The sequence below is a fragment of the Penaeus vannamei genome, chromosome 7 (assembly GCF_042767895.1).
Source record: "Penaeus vannamei isolate JL-2024 chromosome 7, ASM4276789v1, whole genome shotgun sequence".
Classification (NCBI taxonomy): domain Eukaryota; kingdom Metazoa; phylum Arthropoda; class Malacostraca; order Decapoda; family Penaeidae; genus Penaeus; species Penaeus vannamei.
In genome coordinates, this window is record NC_091555.1 from 13,976,877 (window position 1) to 13,990,807 (window position 13,931).

The 13,931-nt window shown below is 37.6% G+C and overlaps 1 protein-coding gene across 12 annotated transcripts in view; it reads right to left on the reverse strand.

Annotated features, from left to right (window-relative positions):
• Positions 1-1,918: 1,918 nt before the first annotated feature.
• Positions 1,919-13,931, reverse strand: part of Uba1 (ubiquitin-like activating enzyme 1) — a 51,657-nt gene continuing 39,644 nt past the window's right edge. For 8 of the 12 annotated variants that reach the window (XM_027381699.2, XM_027381696.2, XM_027381698.2 and 5 more), the window contains 7 exons: positions 9,416-9,556; positions 6,954-7,191; positions 6,643-6,827; positions 6,345-6,467; positions 4,200-6,227; positions 3,845-4,029; positions 1,919-3,450 (listed from right to left, as the gene is read on the reverse strand). In XM_027381699.2, the coding sequence (XP_027237500.1) occupies positions 3,309-3,450; positions 3,845-4,029; positions 4,200-6,227; positions 6,345-6,467; positions 6,643-6,827; positions 6,954-7,191; positions 9,416-9,553 (3,039 nt within the window). In that variant the 5' untranslated portion in view covers positions 9,554-9,556 and the 3' untranslated portion in view covers positions 1,919-3,308. Of the gene's footprint in view, positions 3,451-3,844; positions 4,030-4,199; positions 6,228-6,344; positions 6,468-6,642; positions 6,828-6,953; positions 7,192-9,415; positions 9,557-11,119; positions 11,390-13,931 lie in introns of all 12 variants that reach the window. The other 4 variants (XM_070123541.1, XM_070123542.1, XM_070123543.1 and 1 more) reach the window with 1 other exon arrangement.

A 13,931-nucleotide genomic window follows, 5' to 3' on the forward strand; every position in this document is an offset into this window, starting at 1 on the left:
TTGACGGGGAGGAGGTCGATATGGTCGAACAGGGAAGGATTTTCCACCAATGAAGAAACGCAATGGAAGGTATCGAAAGGATGGATAGTTAGAGATGAGAGGGATGTGTTGTGTTGGGAGGGAGTAGGAGGAAGGGGTGTAGGAGGGCTATGAATATCAGAAAGTTAAGATTAAGTATCGTCGACTTCTCAACAAAACTTAAACTTAGAATGAAACAATATCATCAAAGGATAATGAAATACGTATATTGAGACTGAGGTGTTCATCAATGATATGTTGATCTTGTAGAATGCCGCTAATCATAATTTAAAGACGGCTGACTTCACACAAAGGACTCTAAACCGTGGCTGAAGGTTGATGAGGATTCCTGCAAGGCTCTCTGCAAGATTGTCAATCTACCTTTACTGCAGAAATCTTGGAAAACGACACCAATCTCCAATCTTTATTCTGCCATATTTCAATACAAGTCACTCTTCTGCATCATTACCCTCCAACTCCATCAAAAATATAGAGTATTAGAGAGTTGAAACATTAACACATTTGAAGCATATATTATTATACACAAAATGTATGGTTTTATTTTCCACGACTGCACTTTTAACCCTTAAGGATTACTTTAAATTGTTATCTATTGAGTTCTCTTCTTTTTAAAGGAAGCACTATTTAATTATTTCCTTGAAATTGCTCATTATATAAATTCATTAGATTTTCTTATAATTGATCATTTGAAATATAAGTTTTTTGATACCCAGAGATATTGTATTACGCATTATTCCAATGTAATTATAACATAACGAGCTTGTGTTTATTACAACACAAGACGCAGGCCGGGCCACTCTAGAGAAAAAGCTCGGGCGAAGGTAGACTATTATATTTAAAGCATGCACTCAGGTAAGTGTAATTTACTGTCCCTGAAATGAAACTCGGTGAGGGACATTGATTTTTTTCCAATGTAACAAAGCTTGGAGAGTCGATTAAACACGCACTGTGATCATGCCTGATCTATTCCAATGTGTAGGTCATGCGTATCGTATCAATATTTAATATCATACCAAATGTATTCAAGTTAAATCCTTTAATAACGTTGTGGCATTAACTTTACATAAAAGAATCACTCGGAATGCAAAACATTATATCAGAAAAAAATCCTGGGGGCTACACGATATCAGAGTAACGCACGAGAGTGTAGTGCAGTGTAAAAAGTACACGGCATAATGTAAAATACCTTAGACTATCGATATTGGTGGCTTGGGTCATTAGAGTACTTATGATAATTAAGGAGATATCCACAAGTGCAATTTCATGTATAAGGGTGTTTGTTTATTTTTTCTTAACTCTGCCGTGGCAACACCTAAGGTCATAAGCGGCGTATTCAAAACTGATACATCAAAGGTCATACAGTATTATTATAAAGTATTGAGGTAGAAAGGGGTGAAAGCAAATTAACAATTGGGATAAAATGTTAGATCTCAAAAGCTGTAGAGCGCTGTAGGTTAGTATGGTTGTGATAAGGGTAAAGAGTAAAGTAAAGTAAAGGAAGAGCCAATGGAGTACCAAGGCCTTTCAGGACTGACACAAAGCCAGCCTTTCATACTTTCAGCACAGCTCCCACATTTTAGGATGTGGGCAGCAGGGGATGAAGAAAAGAAGGAAAAGGAATGGGGGAGAAGAGACCTTACAAAATTTGGTGAAGTGAGGGCTGGGGTCCATGTAAGGGTGTATGGGGGTTCATTCCCCCATTTAAGAAATAAAGTGGTGGTCTCCTATTAATCACTGCAATACTTGTCAACCATGAAATATCTGAGTGAATTTTTTTTCACTGTCCAAAATTGTATCATTTCCCACTACTCTAATTCTCGGATATAGAAGCACAACACTCGTGAAACCATATGAAGGAAGGAAAAAAAAAAGACAGACATGGAATCACAGTTTACTAGCGTGATCACTGGTGGAAAGCCTGGATGAACTGTAACAATTTCGGTTTTCTTCCGTACAGAATCCGGCAAAATAATAAGCACTCATTCCGTTGCCACAGTTCATCACATTTTGACTGAATACAAAAATGAACTTAATATATATATATAATGCTAACAAGTTCTCAGCTAGTTCATTCACTTCCCTTACAAAAGTTTAAGAAACAACTATTGTAATCTTAAAAAAGTAATACATTTCATAAAGCCTTGAGGCACACAACTTAAGCATTTTCTCATGATCGACCATTACATCACCTTGCCAACTGGGATCCACAAGCTTGCTGTAAATCTGCAACTTCTAAAACATGTGAAAAGATGATATAGATTAAATTCCATTTCTTTGTAAGATTACGCTATGCAAAAACACATTGCAAGATTTGATGAACAGACTCCTAAAATGTTTCAAATAAAAATAAGCATACTTTGGGGAGGCTCTAAATTGGAAGAAAATTCATATCTGGTAGTCAAATGAAATACTATTTCTGGATGGACAACTGTGCAAAATTTAGGATGTTAAAGACACTAACATACTGAGTCTACTTTCAAAGAACAGGTAAAGTGTGAGAAAAAAGTGAAGGAACTCCCTGCCAGCATTTACTACTCTCTCAAGGGAAAGGATAACATGTGGATGTTGAACTTAAAGATGGTCTTTTATTGGTTTGAATTTATAATGTTTGGTATAATCAAACTTCAGATCTAGTGTAATGTAGAACTCAAGATACGTAATGCTATTAGAAAGATTAACAGCATAATGTTCTAAGAGACTATAATCAACCCTTTCACATAAACTATTGGTGCTCATACACTAAAATTCACACTAAATTGGGCCTACACTTCAACAGTTACACTGTATCCATTCAGCTCCTACATCATTTTTTTTTTCTTTTTTGTTTTGTTTTTTTGTTTTATTTTTTTTAAGCTTTTCACATTTACATCTTAAATCACAGAAACTTCAAGTGCAATGAATTTTCATAGAAAAATCATCAGCAATGAATTTCCACCAATAGACATGGCACATACTCCTCCCGAGCATGTTCCTCACTACTTCCAGTTTATCAGTTGTTTCAATTCATATTGTCATTAAACAGATTATCTTCAAGACAAAAAACAAGCCGCCTTTCCCTCTCCTGAAACAATCTGCCAGTGCAAATTTCACAGCAGATAATGAAGCCACTCATCCATCAAAAACACTGAATGTCATTCAAAAATACACGAGGCAGCCACAGCTGACGTCCTCTTAGGTACACGAGCCTGCCAGCCACACTCCATCGTGCATACCATCTTCATTCCAAAAGCAAGGGTGAATTACAGTCTTTGGGTGTGATGTGCGCACGATTATTGAGTGGGAAGGTTGTACTTGACATAGGGGACTTCCACATCTTCTCCATCCTTGTCATTGGCACAGAGCTCCAGCACCAAAGCTCGGACGTGATCCTCAATCTTCTTCTTGCTTACCTTCTTCACCACCTCAGACATCCTAGGGGGTAGAGAAAGTTTTTAGAAGCCTTCAAACTATAAGAGATGTATTTCAGAATAAGAAGTATTTTACTTCTACAAGCATTTATTTTATCTAAAATTAGAAATATGAATAATAATAATAATACAATGAGAAAGAAAACTTTAAAGCCTTCATCCTGCATATCATGATATATAGGAACATCCAGAATAGTGTTTCATTGGCAGACATTCATGAGAAGCAACATTAGAGACTGGCAAACTACTAGCTATGCAACCAATCTGCAAATGATAAGCCAGCAGTTTGTCAGCCTCTAATGGCACTTCTCAGGCATACCTGCCAATCAAACCTGCTTGTCTGGATAAGCATTTATTATTTATTATTATTAGGAGGGGGGAGGGGAAGGTTTACTTACGGTAGAGACATCCTCTCGTTCCTCTTAGCAGGTGGCATGAAGAAGGAGTAAAGCATGGAAACACCCTGACTTAGCATCGTGATCTCTAGATTGTGTTTCTCCTCAAAGTAGTTGATGAATTCCTCCAAGGTCATCTCACCATCAACCTCGAATCGGTCCCAGAGGGTCCACTCTTTGTCGTAGTACTGTTGAAATAACAAGGATGGATCTCACTATAAAATCATACCTTAACGATGTAAGAAAAATGCTGGTTTAACAGAATAAAAAATTCTAAAAAAATTGAATCTATTATTTCCACAAAGCTATACAAATTATTTTGTTTTATTGCTTCAAGAGAATCTGTCAGTTTTCTCACCTTGTTCTTTGGAGCAGAAATAGGTTCTGAGAACCCAAAGAAGGGAAGTGCAAGGTTAACGAAGCCATTCTTAAACTTCTCTATGGAATTGTGGCCCTGAACAAGCTTCAAGAGCTCCAAGGAGACAAGCCCAGAGATAAGGGCTGTTGTGGTTGCGATGGCAGGAATGATCTTGCCAGCAATCAGCTTGCTCTTGTGTCGATCTGCAGGGGGGATGTCGTAGTTTTCTGCTCTGAGATTAGATGCAGCAACAATATAGTCCATGTGGAAATTGGTGTCATCATCTTTCTCAAAGTCTAATGGAGTTAACTTCAGGGCTCCAAAACTAGTTGCTTGAGGAATGGCTGATTGAAGGTTGGCAATTCTCTCTGAGTCTACCTGATTGCTTTGGGCTTCAGCCTCTGCATCTGTGACGGCAATTTTTACTCCAGATCTGGGCACAAACTCTGGGATTTCAATTTTATTAACAACGTCAGCAACAACATCCCGATCCCGTACCTGAGTGATACCATAAACCTCAGCCTTGAGATTTGCAGCAGACAAAATGTAGTCCAAATGTAGCTGATTATTAGCATCAAATTTAAGTGGATGGGGACATCTTTTGGGGCCAGACCAGAAGGGTTCACCACTTGAGGTTGTTTGGTCTTTAGGGAAATTGTGTAGCAGCTGGACGATCTGATTGTGAAACTGTTCTGCAAAGTGCTTGCGGGCCCAGAGAACACAATCCTCAAAGGACTGAGGTCTGTCCTCTACCAGAGCTCGCTTGACGCTTTCCAACACTTCCATTGGTTGTGAACCTGGCAACTTCAAAGTACGCTCCATGAATCTGGAATCAACTAGATACTGAGCAGCATTTTCTGCTGCCTGACGGAATTCACCCTCAAACATATCTCTTGCCCACTGGAGTGTATGTTCAATGGCATTTGGGAAGTTCTTCAATGTGCAGATAGGTATAGACTTCTCTGGAGGATCTTGAGATGATCCGTAGGACTCGGTCAAGTGTGGTACAACTACTTGAACATTACCCTTTGTCCCCAAGGTACCTGACTCCAACAGAGGTTTCCGATAATATACACACCTTCTATCCATGTACAAGCGAGCCTCAACATTGTCTAGAGCATTAGCAACCCCATCAAGAGGTTCAAAGAATGAGTCATCATAAACTCTTTCTGTCTCAGGACCAACTCTGTTCTGATGAGCAATGATATTAACTTGCGGGTTCATCTTCTTCACAGCTGCTGCAGCAGTATCCGACTTTGCCTTCTGAACATCCCATGGACGGAATAAGAATTGCCTATTAAGATTACTTTTCTCAATCAAATCCATGTCTGTTACGACAAGCTTGCCTCCTTCCCCAGCACCAATTCCTAACATGGCAAAGTTTTTGAGAAGCTCACAGCCAATGGCTCCAGCACCAACAATGAAGTACTTCTGGCTTCCCAGTTTTTTCTGGAAATCTCTGCCAAACACAGCTACCTGACTGTCGTAACGATCACCTGCAGGAGTGCACAGATCCTCTGTGATGGTGGAAACATCATCTGGGAGACACTCAAGAGCATCGAAGTAGAGCCACTGACAGATGGGAGTAAACTTGCCTGAGCATGCCTTCATTACTTCCTGAGCCACAATACCACCAATCACAGCATCTAGGGGTGCAACTCCACCTGATGCAATCTTGGCAAATTGCTTTACCAGGTTTTCATCAAAGTCCTCCACCTTGGCTGGATGCCCCTCATTCACTTCCTTGAATGCATTAAGGAATTTCTCTGCATCTTCCTCACTCCAAGGTCTGGGTGCAGAGCTGTTATCCTTCTCATACTTGTGTAAGGTCTGAAATGCAATATGCAAGATCCCAGGTCTGTCAAACTTGGCAAAGTCTGTCATAATGAATTCTGGCTCTTTGATTGACTCCTCTAAGGCCTTAAATGACTTCTTTACAGGGACCTTGACTTGAGTGACGATGCCACCACGCACATAGTCAGAAAACTGAGTAGTGTCTCCAATGCTGAATGTGAAGGGACCAAGCACCTGCAAAAATAGAATTAAGAGATAGATTAGAAATAATAAATACTGCTCTTACAATACAAAGTTGCAAAAAGATCAGCTAAACCATGTAAATACAAAACACGGAAATTTTGAGCTTACCTTAATCTTTACTGGCTTACATCCATTAAGTTCAGTCATCCCTTGTACTTCTGAGAATGTTACATAATCTCCGTCCTCAAATCCATGGCGAGATTCATCTAAACATGTGACAACACTGTTCTCCTGCAAGTCGTGGGAGAAAAAAAGCTATAATTTCCCTCCCATTGTTGTTCTTGTATTATGCATAAAATAAAAATTCATCATTACTGCTTCTTTCACATATCAAAATATACAAAAGCACAACAGGGCAAAGTTTCTATTTACTTAATTCAGCTTAACAAAATGCAATACCCCCTACCTCTTTTGTAACACCTGCAATCATAGCAGACACGGGGCTTTCTCCATTGGTATCCACCACCTCAAACTCCTCTCCGAAATCACAAAAGATCTGGCCAAACAAGCCTTTGGTTGCAGCAACAATGACAGCAATGTTGTTACTATGGCAGTAGGAAGAAACCTGCATCTGCTCTTCCAAAGATGAGTCTGAAGGAGAAGGTATGCTTTCTTAGCTAGGCTGATGATTTATGCCATGGTTATGGACTAGGTAATAGTAAGTTATGTTTTAGAACTAGAGCAATAGAGCAAAATTAAAATGTATGTAATGCTTACCAGTCAGTACCACCACTCTGAACTTCTTCAGGAAGTCTTCTGTGAGTGGGTTGGTATGAGCAGAGATAGGTACATATGTGTTGAGTTCTGCCAAGCGACTGTGACAGGCAGTGGCTCTGTTAGTACCCACATCATCTGAGGTCAGGAAGAACTGGGTACTCAGGTCACGCACTGAGGTGTTCTTGGTATCATGAAGCGTTACAGACTTCACACCTCCAAGGATCACATTCTTTGCAATCTGAAAATATTGATAGGTATTAACAGAGAAATAAATAACATGTATGAGGCAACTAGTAGTAGCATAGTAACTTATTAACAACTAAATTAATATCTGCAACTTGGATGAACAAAATATATTATATTGATGATCCATCCTATCGCCCTTTGCTAATTTTCCTGGCACAATCACTTAACTCATCATTGGATCTGGGTGACAGGGATATCTTCATGAAAACATTTAGCAGTGAGAATGTATCATACAAAAATTAGCTTTAAGGCCAGGGTAAAAGTAGCATCTCGTCATGAGATATTGCTACCAAGTGGTGGATGCTAAGGACATCTCGTGAGCAAACATGGGTTTTGAAAGGAGATTATACTCAATGGGCATTTAGGAAGGTGGGTAATACACTATTTCCATGGGTAAATGAAGGTGGAGTGTACCACGTGTACGCCATGCCTGGAAGAGCACCAGTTCAAGGAAGAACACTATTTCTACACACAGGAACCTATTCCTCTCTGCCTTGACCTGTGGCTATGGTTATTCTTCAAACTCACGCCAAAATAAAACCATGTAAACAGAGATAGCAGTGTATCCATAATCTGATGCACAGATATTCAATTGGAAAATAGTGAAAAACTATTTTGCTTAAAATACACAATTACAAGAAAAGAATAATGAATGCAAGATATACATGAAATTATATAACCAATGAATTTCATATTTTCATGAAGTGCACTGAAAACAAGCCCATGCACATGGGAATCTCTGTGCATGCAAGGACTATCAGGTATTTGTAAGAATTAGTGCAACTGTACATCCACCCCTTTAGAAAAATGTAGTCAAAGCCATACGCAGCAATAAGAATCTTCAAACGTAAGCTTGGGTGAAAAAAATTAGCTGTCAATGAAGTTTTGACAACCATGTCAAGTTTATTTATGTACACTTTACCTTTTCAAAAATAATGGGTGTTACTGTAGTAACAACTTATCTATTTGGATATTCAGTTCTCCAACTTATATCAAAGTAATTTTGGTAAAATTTGAAATATCAATCATAGATGCTGACGGTGGTGGAGAGGAAAAGGCCAATTAATAAACAGATAAAACAAATAAATAATCTTATTTTGAAAAAAATGCAACAGCAGAAGAATAAGTCTAAAAAATTGTACTTTAGACAATTTAAAAAATATATATTTTTTCATAACCAAATTCTAAGCAAACATTTTTTTCTTATTCAGATGTATTTGGATTTCCATTACTCAAACACAACAAAACTATATTCTAGGTCTGGCAATCAATAGAAAAAAACAAGCAGGTAAATATGTATTTCCAAGACCGAGTGAGTAGTGTCATCAACTCTTCTAGCTAAAGTGAAATTTGCAATTCACTGCTGCTTACCAATATAATAATCATGACTTGCATGGAGCTCTATTTCATCTTTTATAACCTTACTAGTTGATCAGCTTAGTGAGTTTGCTTATTTTTGTACTGCTACTCCCCATATCCTGAATAAGGTCATATATATTTAGATCAGCATCTCTATCTCCAACAGTTAGTCTGTTGGAGATAGACAATCTTGCAGACCTGCATTCAATTCTGTGCACTACCAGCGAATGGTAACCCCAGTCATTCCTTGCATGCAGGGGGAGATTTAGAAGCAAAATGAAACAGATAGCATGTTACAGCAAAAGAATACCCATTTTAACAAATGGAATAAAAAAATCTTCCCTCTCCCTCTCCCTCTCTCTATCTCTACCTCTGAGATTGAAATTACACAGACTTATCGCTGAATAGACTCACATACACAAATTAATTTCATACAAATATATAAAAATCTCACAGCCAAATGAAATGAGATTATGAAAAAAATGTAAATTCAAATATTGCAATGGGTCTTTCTCAGCTTATTTGGCTTCCTTTTCATCCTTTACATCTTGTCAAACCATAGTATAAAATATTAAGCATATCAACAGGATTTGATCTTTAGATGCAACAATACTTAGAGTGAAACATTGTGAAATTTGATAATTATACAGACTAATTTATATTCTGTTCATGGCAAATCAGCTCAATCACTCTGGAAGCCTGAACTATACTAGAGAAAACACCTACCTGTTTTCTGAATTGCCATTCACATATAAAAAAGGATGTAATTTCTGATTAGATCCTTGATCCATATACTTGATACATTTTTCAGAATGGAAAAAGCATGTTAGATTCTACAAAACTAAAAATGCACTCACTTCCACACCAAGTCCTCCAAGTCCTGATATAAGGACATCAGAGGATGCCATTCGTCGCATGGCATCATGCCCCAAGACATACAGTTGGCGAGAGTACAGGGACTCATCAATGTCTTGCTGGGACCCATTAGCAGCCATATTCTGCAAGAAAAAAAAATATATATATATCAGCAATCAACAACAGCGATGTACAATAACATCTCAGATGCAGTTTCAATGTAAAAATAGTTCAGTCCACCGACTCTCTTCTACCATCAAGTTTTCGTAATTCTTTAAAGTATGGACACACTTACCAAAGACTAACAGTCTTATGCTTAAAGATATTGTGGAATCCACTCTTCGAAGCACAAAATCCTCTACTGAGGAATAATACCCAAAAAAATCAACTGGTATAGCAAAATAAGGGAAGAGGATATGAACATTGTATTTTTGAAACAGAGTGCTAAATCTACATTAAGACTTTCTACAATCATGAAGAATCTACCATAAGAAAATTGTGTCAAGAACTGATTTGCATTACAATTTCTTGAAGTGTACAGCCATGAATCCCAAGTCCACTTCACAAAATTTATTCAATAATCTAAGTTGCTGTGAATCGGTGTGCCCTTCAGACACTGGCCAAAGGGAGGGTTGAAGAGGGGGAAGAGCCCAACACCCCTTGACAAACATGTCTTAACCTTGGTATGCATGTTAAAATAAGAGCTGAAACTCGGGAGCACTGAGTGAACTTGGGCTGTAAGCGGCATTCTGCAATCTTTTTCCTTAGTTTAGAGGTTACTGTTTGTACCTATAGATTATCTATCCTACCAACAAATGCAACTCTTAGTCCTCTACAAGAATATCATCTTCAGTTTGTCCTAGCTCAATGCATCCATACCATAAAGATTAGCCCAAATGGAAAATAAATTGTACTTATGGCCTAGTCAAGGCCTAAGCAAATAACAGCTGCATATAGTGAAAGGGGTAGGAAGAGAAATCTTTCCTGTTAAAGACTGAAGGTATGGTTTTGACAGAGGTACAACATTTATATAATTGACAAGAAAATTATTGTTACTTTAATAAAAAATCAAGAAAAGACATAAATTGAACATAGGGGAAAACTCTCTCAAAAGAAGAAAATAAATAATTTGCTATGAAATCCACATTATTTTCTATACTGACTGGTGTATAAATGTGAAATCCCTGTCATTGAAATGACAGCAGTATATACAGATTGGTAATCTGCTTTGCATCAATGTGTCATGCCAGAGTGCAAAGTGATAAGTACAGTTTATAGTTTCTTGTTCAGTTCTTACAGAAACGGTAGGGAGTGCTGTGTCAACACCAACAAAGGTAATTAACTGTTTCAAGGCAATGTTCAGCCACCAGATAGTGTACTTGAGATTTTCAGTGCTTTTTGAGTTTACTAAGAAGCAATTATGTGGCTTGATGGATAACATCCACTAAGGTGTCATCAAACTAAGTAAATGGGAAAAAAGCAAGCAAAAACATAAAAATCAAACTGTGGGGAAGAAAACAGTACAAAAATTGTTAATGATTATACTGTTTTTTCCCTTGTCACCATGATCAGTGACCGCACTGTTTAAAGCTCAAGATAGCAAATTCGCAAGCACTTTTCAGTGCTGCATACTGCCCAAATTGTAGCTGAAGATGACACCGTACTGGTAGTAGCCCCATCACACAGCCTTGCTAAATTTACTCTACCGATTGGATGGAGCGCGTCACAATGGGGGAGCCCTTAAGATGAACAGACAAAAAGCTCGCATTAGAAACAGGATAGCGGTTGTTGATAGCTTTCTTAAAGTGGTGGCTGTGGTGGTGGCTGTGGTGATGGCGGTAGTAGGGGTGGTCGCTGTAGTCCTCAGCTGTCAGTTCAGAGCTGCAGGCCGACCCCATTGCCCTAGAGCCCAGAGCTTATGTGGGCTCCAAGGTCACCCTCACTTCTATAACATTACCTACATCTTCAACATTCCCCTGCAAAATAATAACACACCCTCTTCATTTTAGTGCCACTCAAGGACATTATTTCTTGAGCATGTCCTGGGGCACTATAACCAAGAAAACAAAGAAAAAGAAAACCCTCTGAAGTACTATATTTTCAGATACAAAAGCAACACCTTAGTTAACAAAATGTAACTTATGTCATTAAACTAACAATAACAATAGAAAAAAGCATGTGCAGTCATCCATTTCCTGTATCAGTCTATATCAATACAACACTAAATTCTATATATCTTAAGAAAATGCATCTGAAGTAGGGACGAGTTCAGATTAATAAGAAATAAAATCAACTAAATATCATCTTTCAAAAAACAAGTATAAGATAAAAGAATAAGAAAAGAGAGAGAGAGAGAGAGAGAGAAAGAAAGAAAGAAAGAGAGAGAGAGGAAGAGAGAGAGAGAGAGAGAGAGAGAGAGAGAGAGAGAGAGAGAGAGAGAGAGAAAGGGGGGGGGGGGAGAGGAAACAATGAAAAGAAGTTTGCTACATATGTAATATTCTGCATTCTAATTAACTATTCATACAACTCTACTAAAATCCTTCATTGACACCAACTTTTACAGGATTACCATTTGCTTTATCTTATCATGGCCAAAACTTATCAGAAGGCATGCACTCCACTTCTTTGCATGCCATTTAAGAATCAGTGCAAGAGAGGGAGTGTGGAAAAGAGAAAAAGAGAAAATAAAGAAGAGAAGAGAAGAGAGAGAGTGTACATTTGTACAATGTGTGTATGTATATATACACATGTGAATGTGTACACATGTATGAATGTATATATACACATGTGAATGTGTACACATGTATGAATGTATATATACACATGTGAATGTGTACACATGTATGAATGTATATATACACATATGAATGTGTACACATGTATGAATGTATATATACACATGTGAATGTGTACACATGTATGAATGTATATATACACATGTGAATGTGTACACATGTATGAATGTATATATACACATGTGAATGTGTACACATGTATGAATGTATATATACACATGTGAATGTGTACACATGTATGAATGCATATATACACATGTGAATGTGTACACATGTATGAATGTATATATACACATGTGAATGTGTACACATGTATGCATGTATATATACACATGTGAATGTGTACACATGTATAAATGTATATATACATGTGAATGTGTACCCATGTATGCATGTATGAATACATGTGAATGTGTACCCATGTATGCATGTATGAATACATGTGAATGTGTACCCATGTATGCATGTATGAATACATGTGAATGTGTACCCATGTATGCATGTATGAATACATGTGAATGTGTACCCATGTATGCATGTATGAATACATGTGAATGTGTACCCATGTATGCATGTATGAATACATGTGAATGTGTACCCATGTATGCATGTATGAATACATGTGAATGTGTACACATGTACGTGCATATATACATGTGAATGTGTACACATGTACGTGCATATATACATGTGAATGTGTACACATGTACATGCATATATACATGTGAATGTGTACACATGTACGTGCATATATACATGTGAATGTGTACACATGTACGTGCATATATACATGTGAATGTGTACACATGTACGTGCATATATACATGTGAATGTGTACACATGTACGTGCATATATACATGTGAATGTGTACACATGTACGTGCATATATACATGTGAATGTGTACACATGTACGTGCATATATACATGTGAATGTGTACACATGTACGTGCATATATACATGTGAATGTGTACACATGTACGTGCATAAATACATGTGAATGTGAACACATGTATGTGAATATGCACACATGTATGTGTGCATACATGTGAATATACACACATGTATGTGCATACATGTGAATATGTACACATGTATGTGCATACATGTGAATATGTACACATGTATGTGCATACATGTGAATATGTACACATGTATGTGCATACATGTGAATGTATACACATGTATGTGCATACATGTGAATGTATACACATGTATGTGCATACATGTGAATGTATACACATGTATGTATGTATACATAGGTGTAAACATGTATGTGTATTCATGTGAAAGTGCACACACATTTACACAGATATATGTTTATGACACACACACGTGTGTGTTGTACATACATGTGTAAGCATGTTCATGCATGAATGTGTATGTACATATACTTATGTACATACATATGTATATTTGTATGTGCATGTATATTTGTTTGCATGAACGTTTTTGTGTATGCATATTTGTGTGCATATAGGTTTGTATGTGTGTATTTATTTGTGTGCATAAAAGTTTATCTGGACATGCACGTATGTGAGCGCATATGCATTAGTATTTTCTGGATGTATGTTCGGTTTAAATGCATGCGTCCGTGTTGACTTACGACCATTGCATGCCACTGATGTTTAAACCAACAAACATAATGAACATTCATACGCCCACGCGAACAAGAGCAAGGGTTGTCATGGAAACCAACACCTGCGTCACCCATACCCCCGTC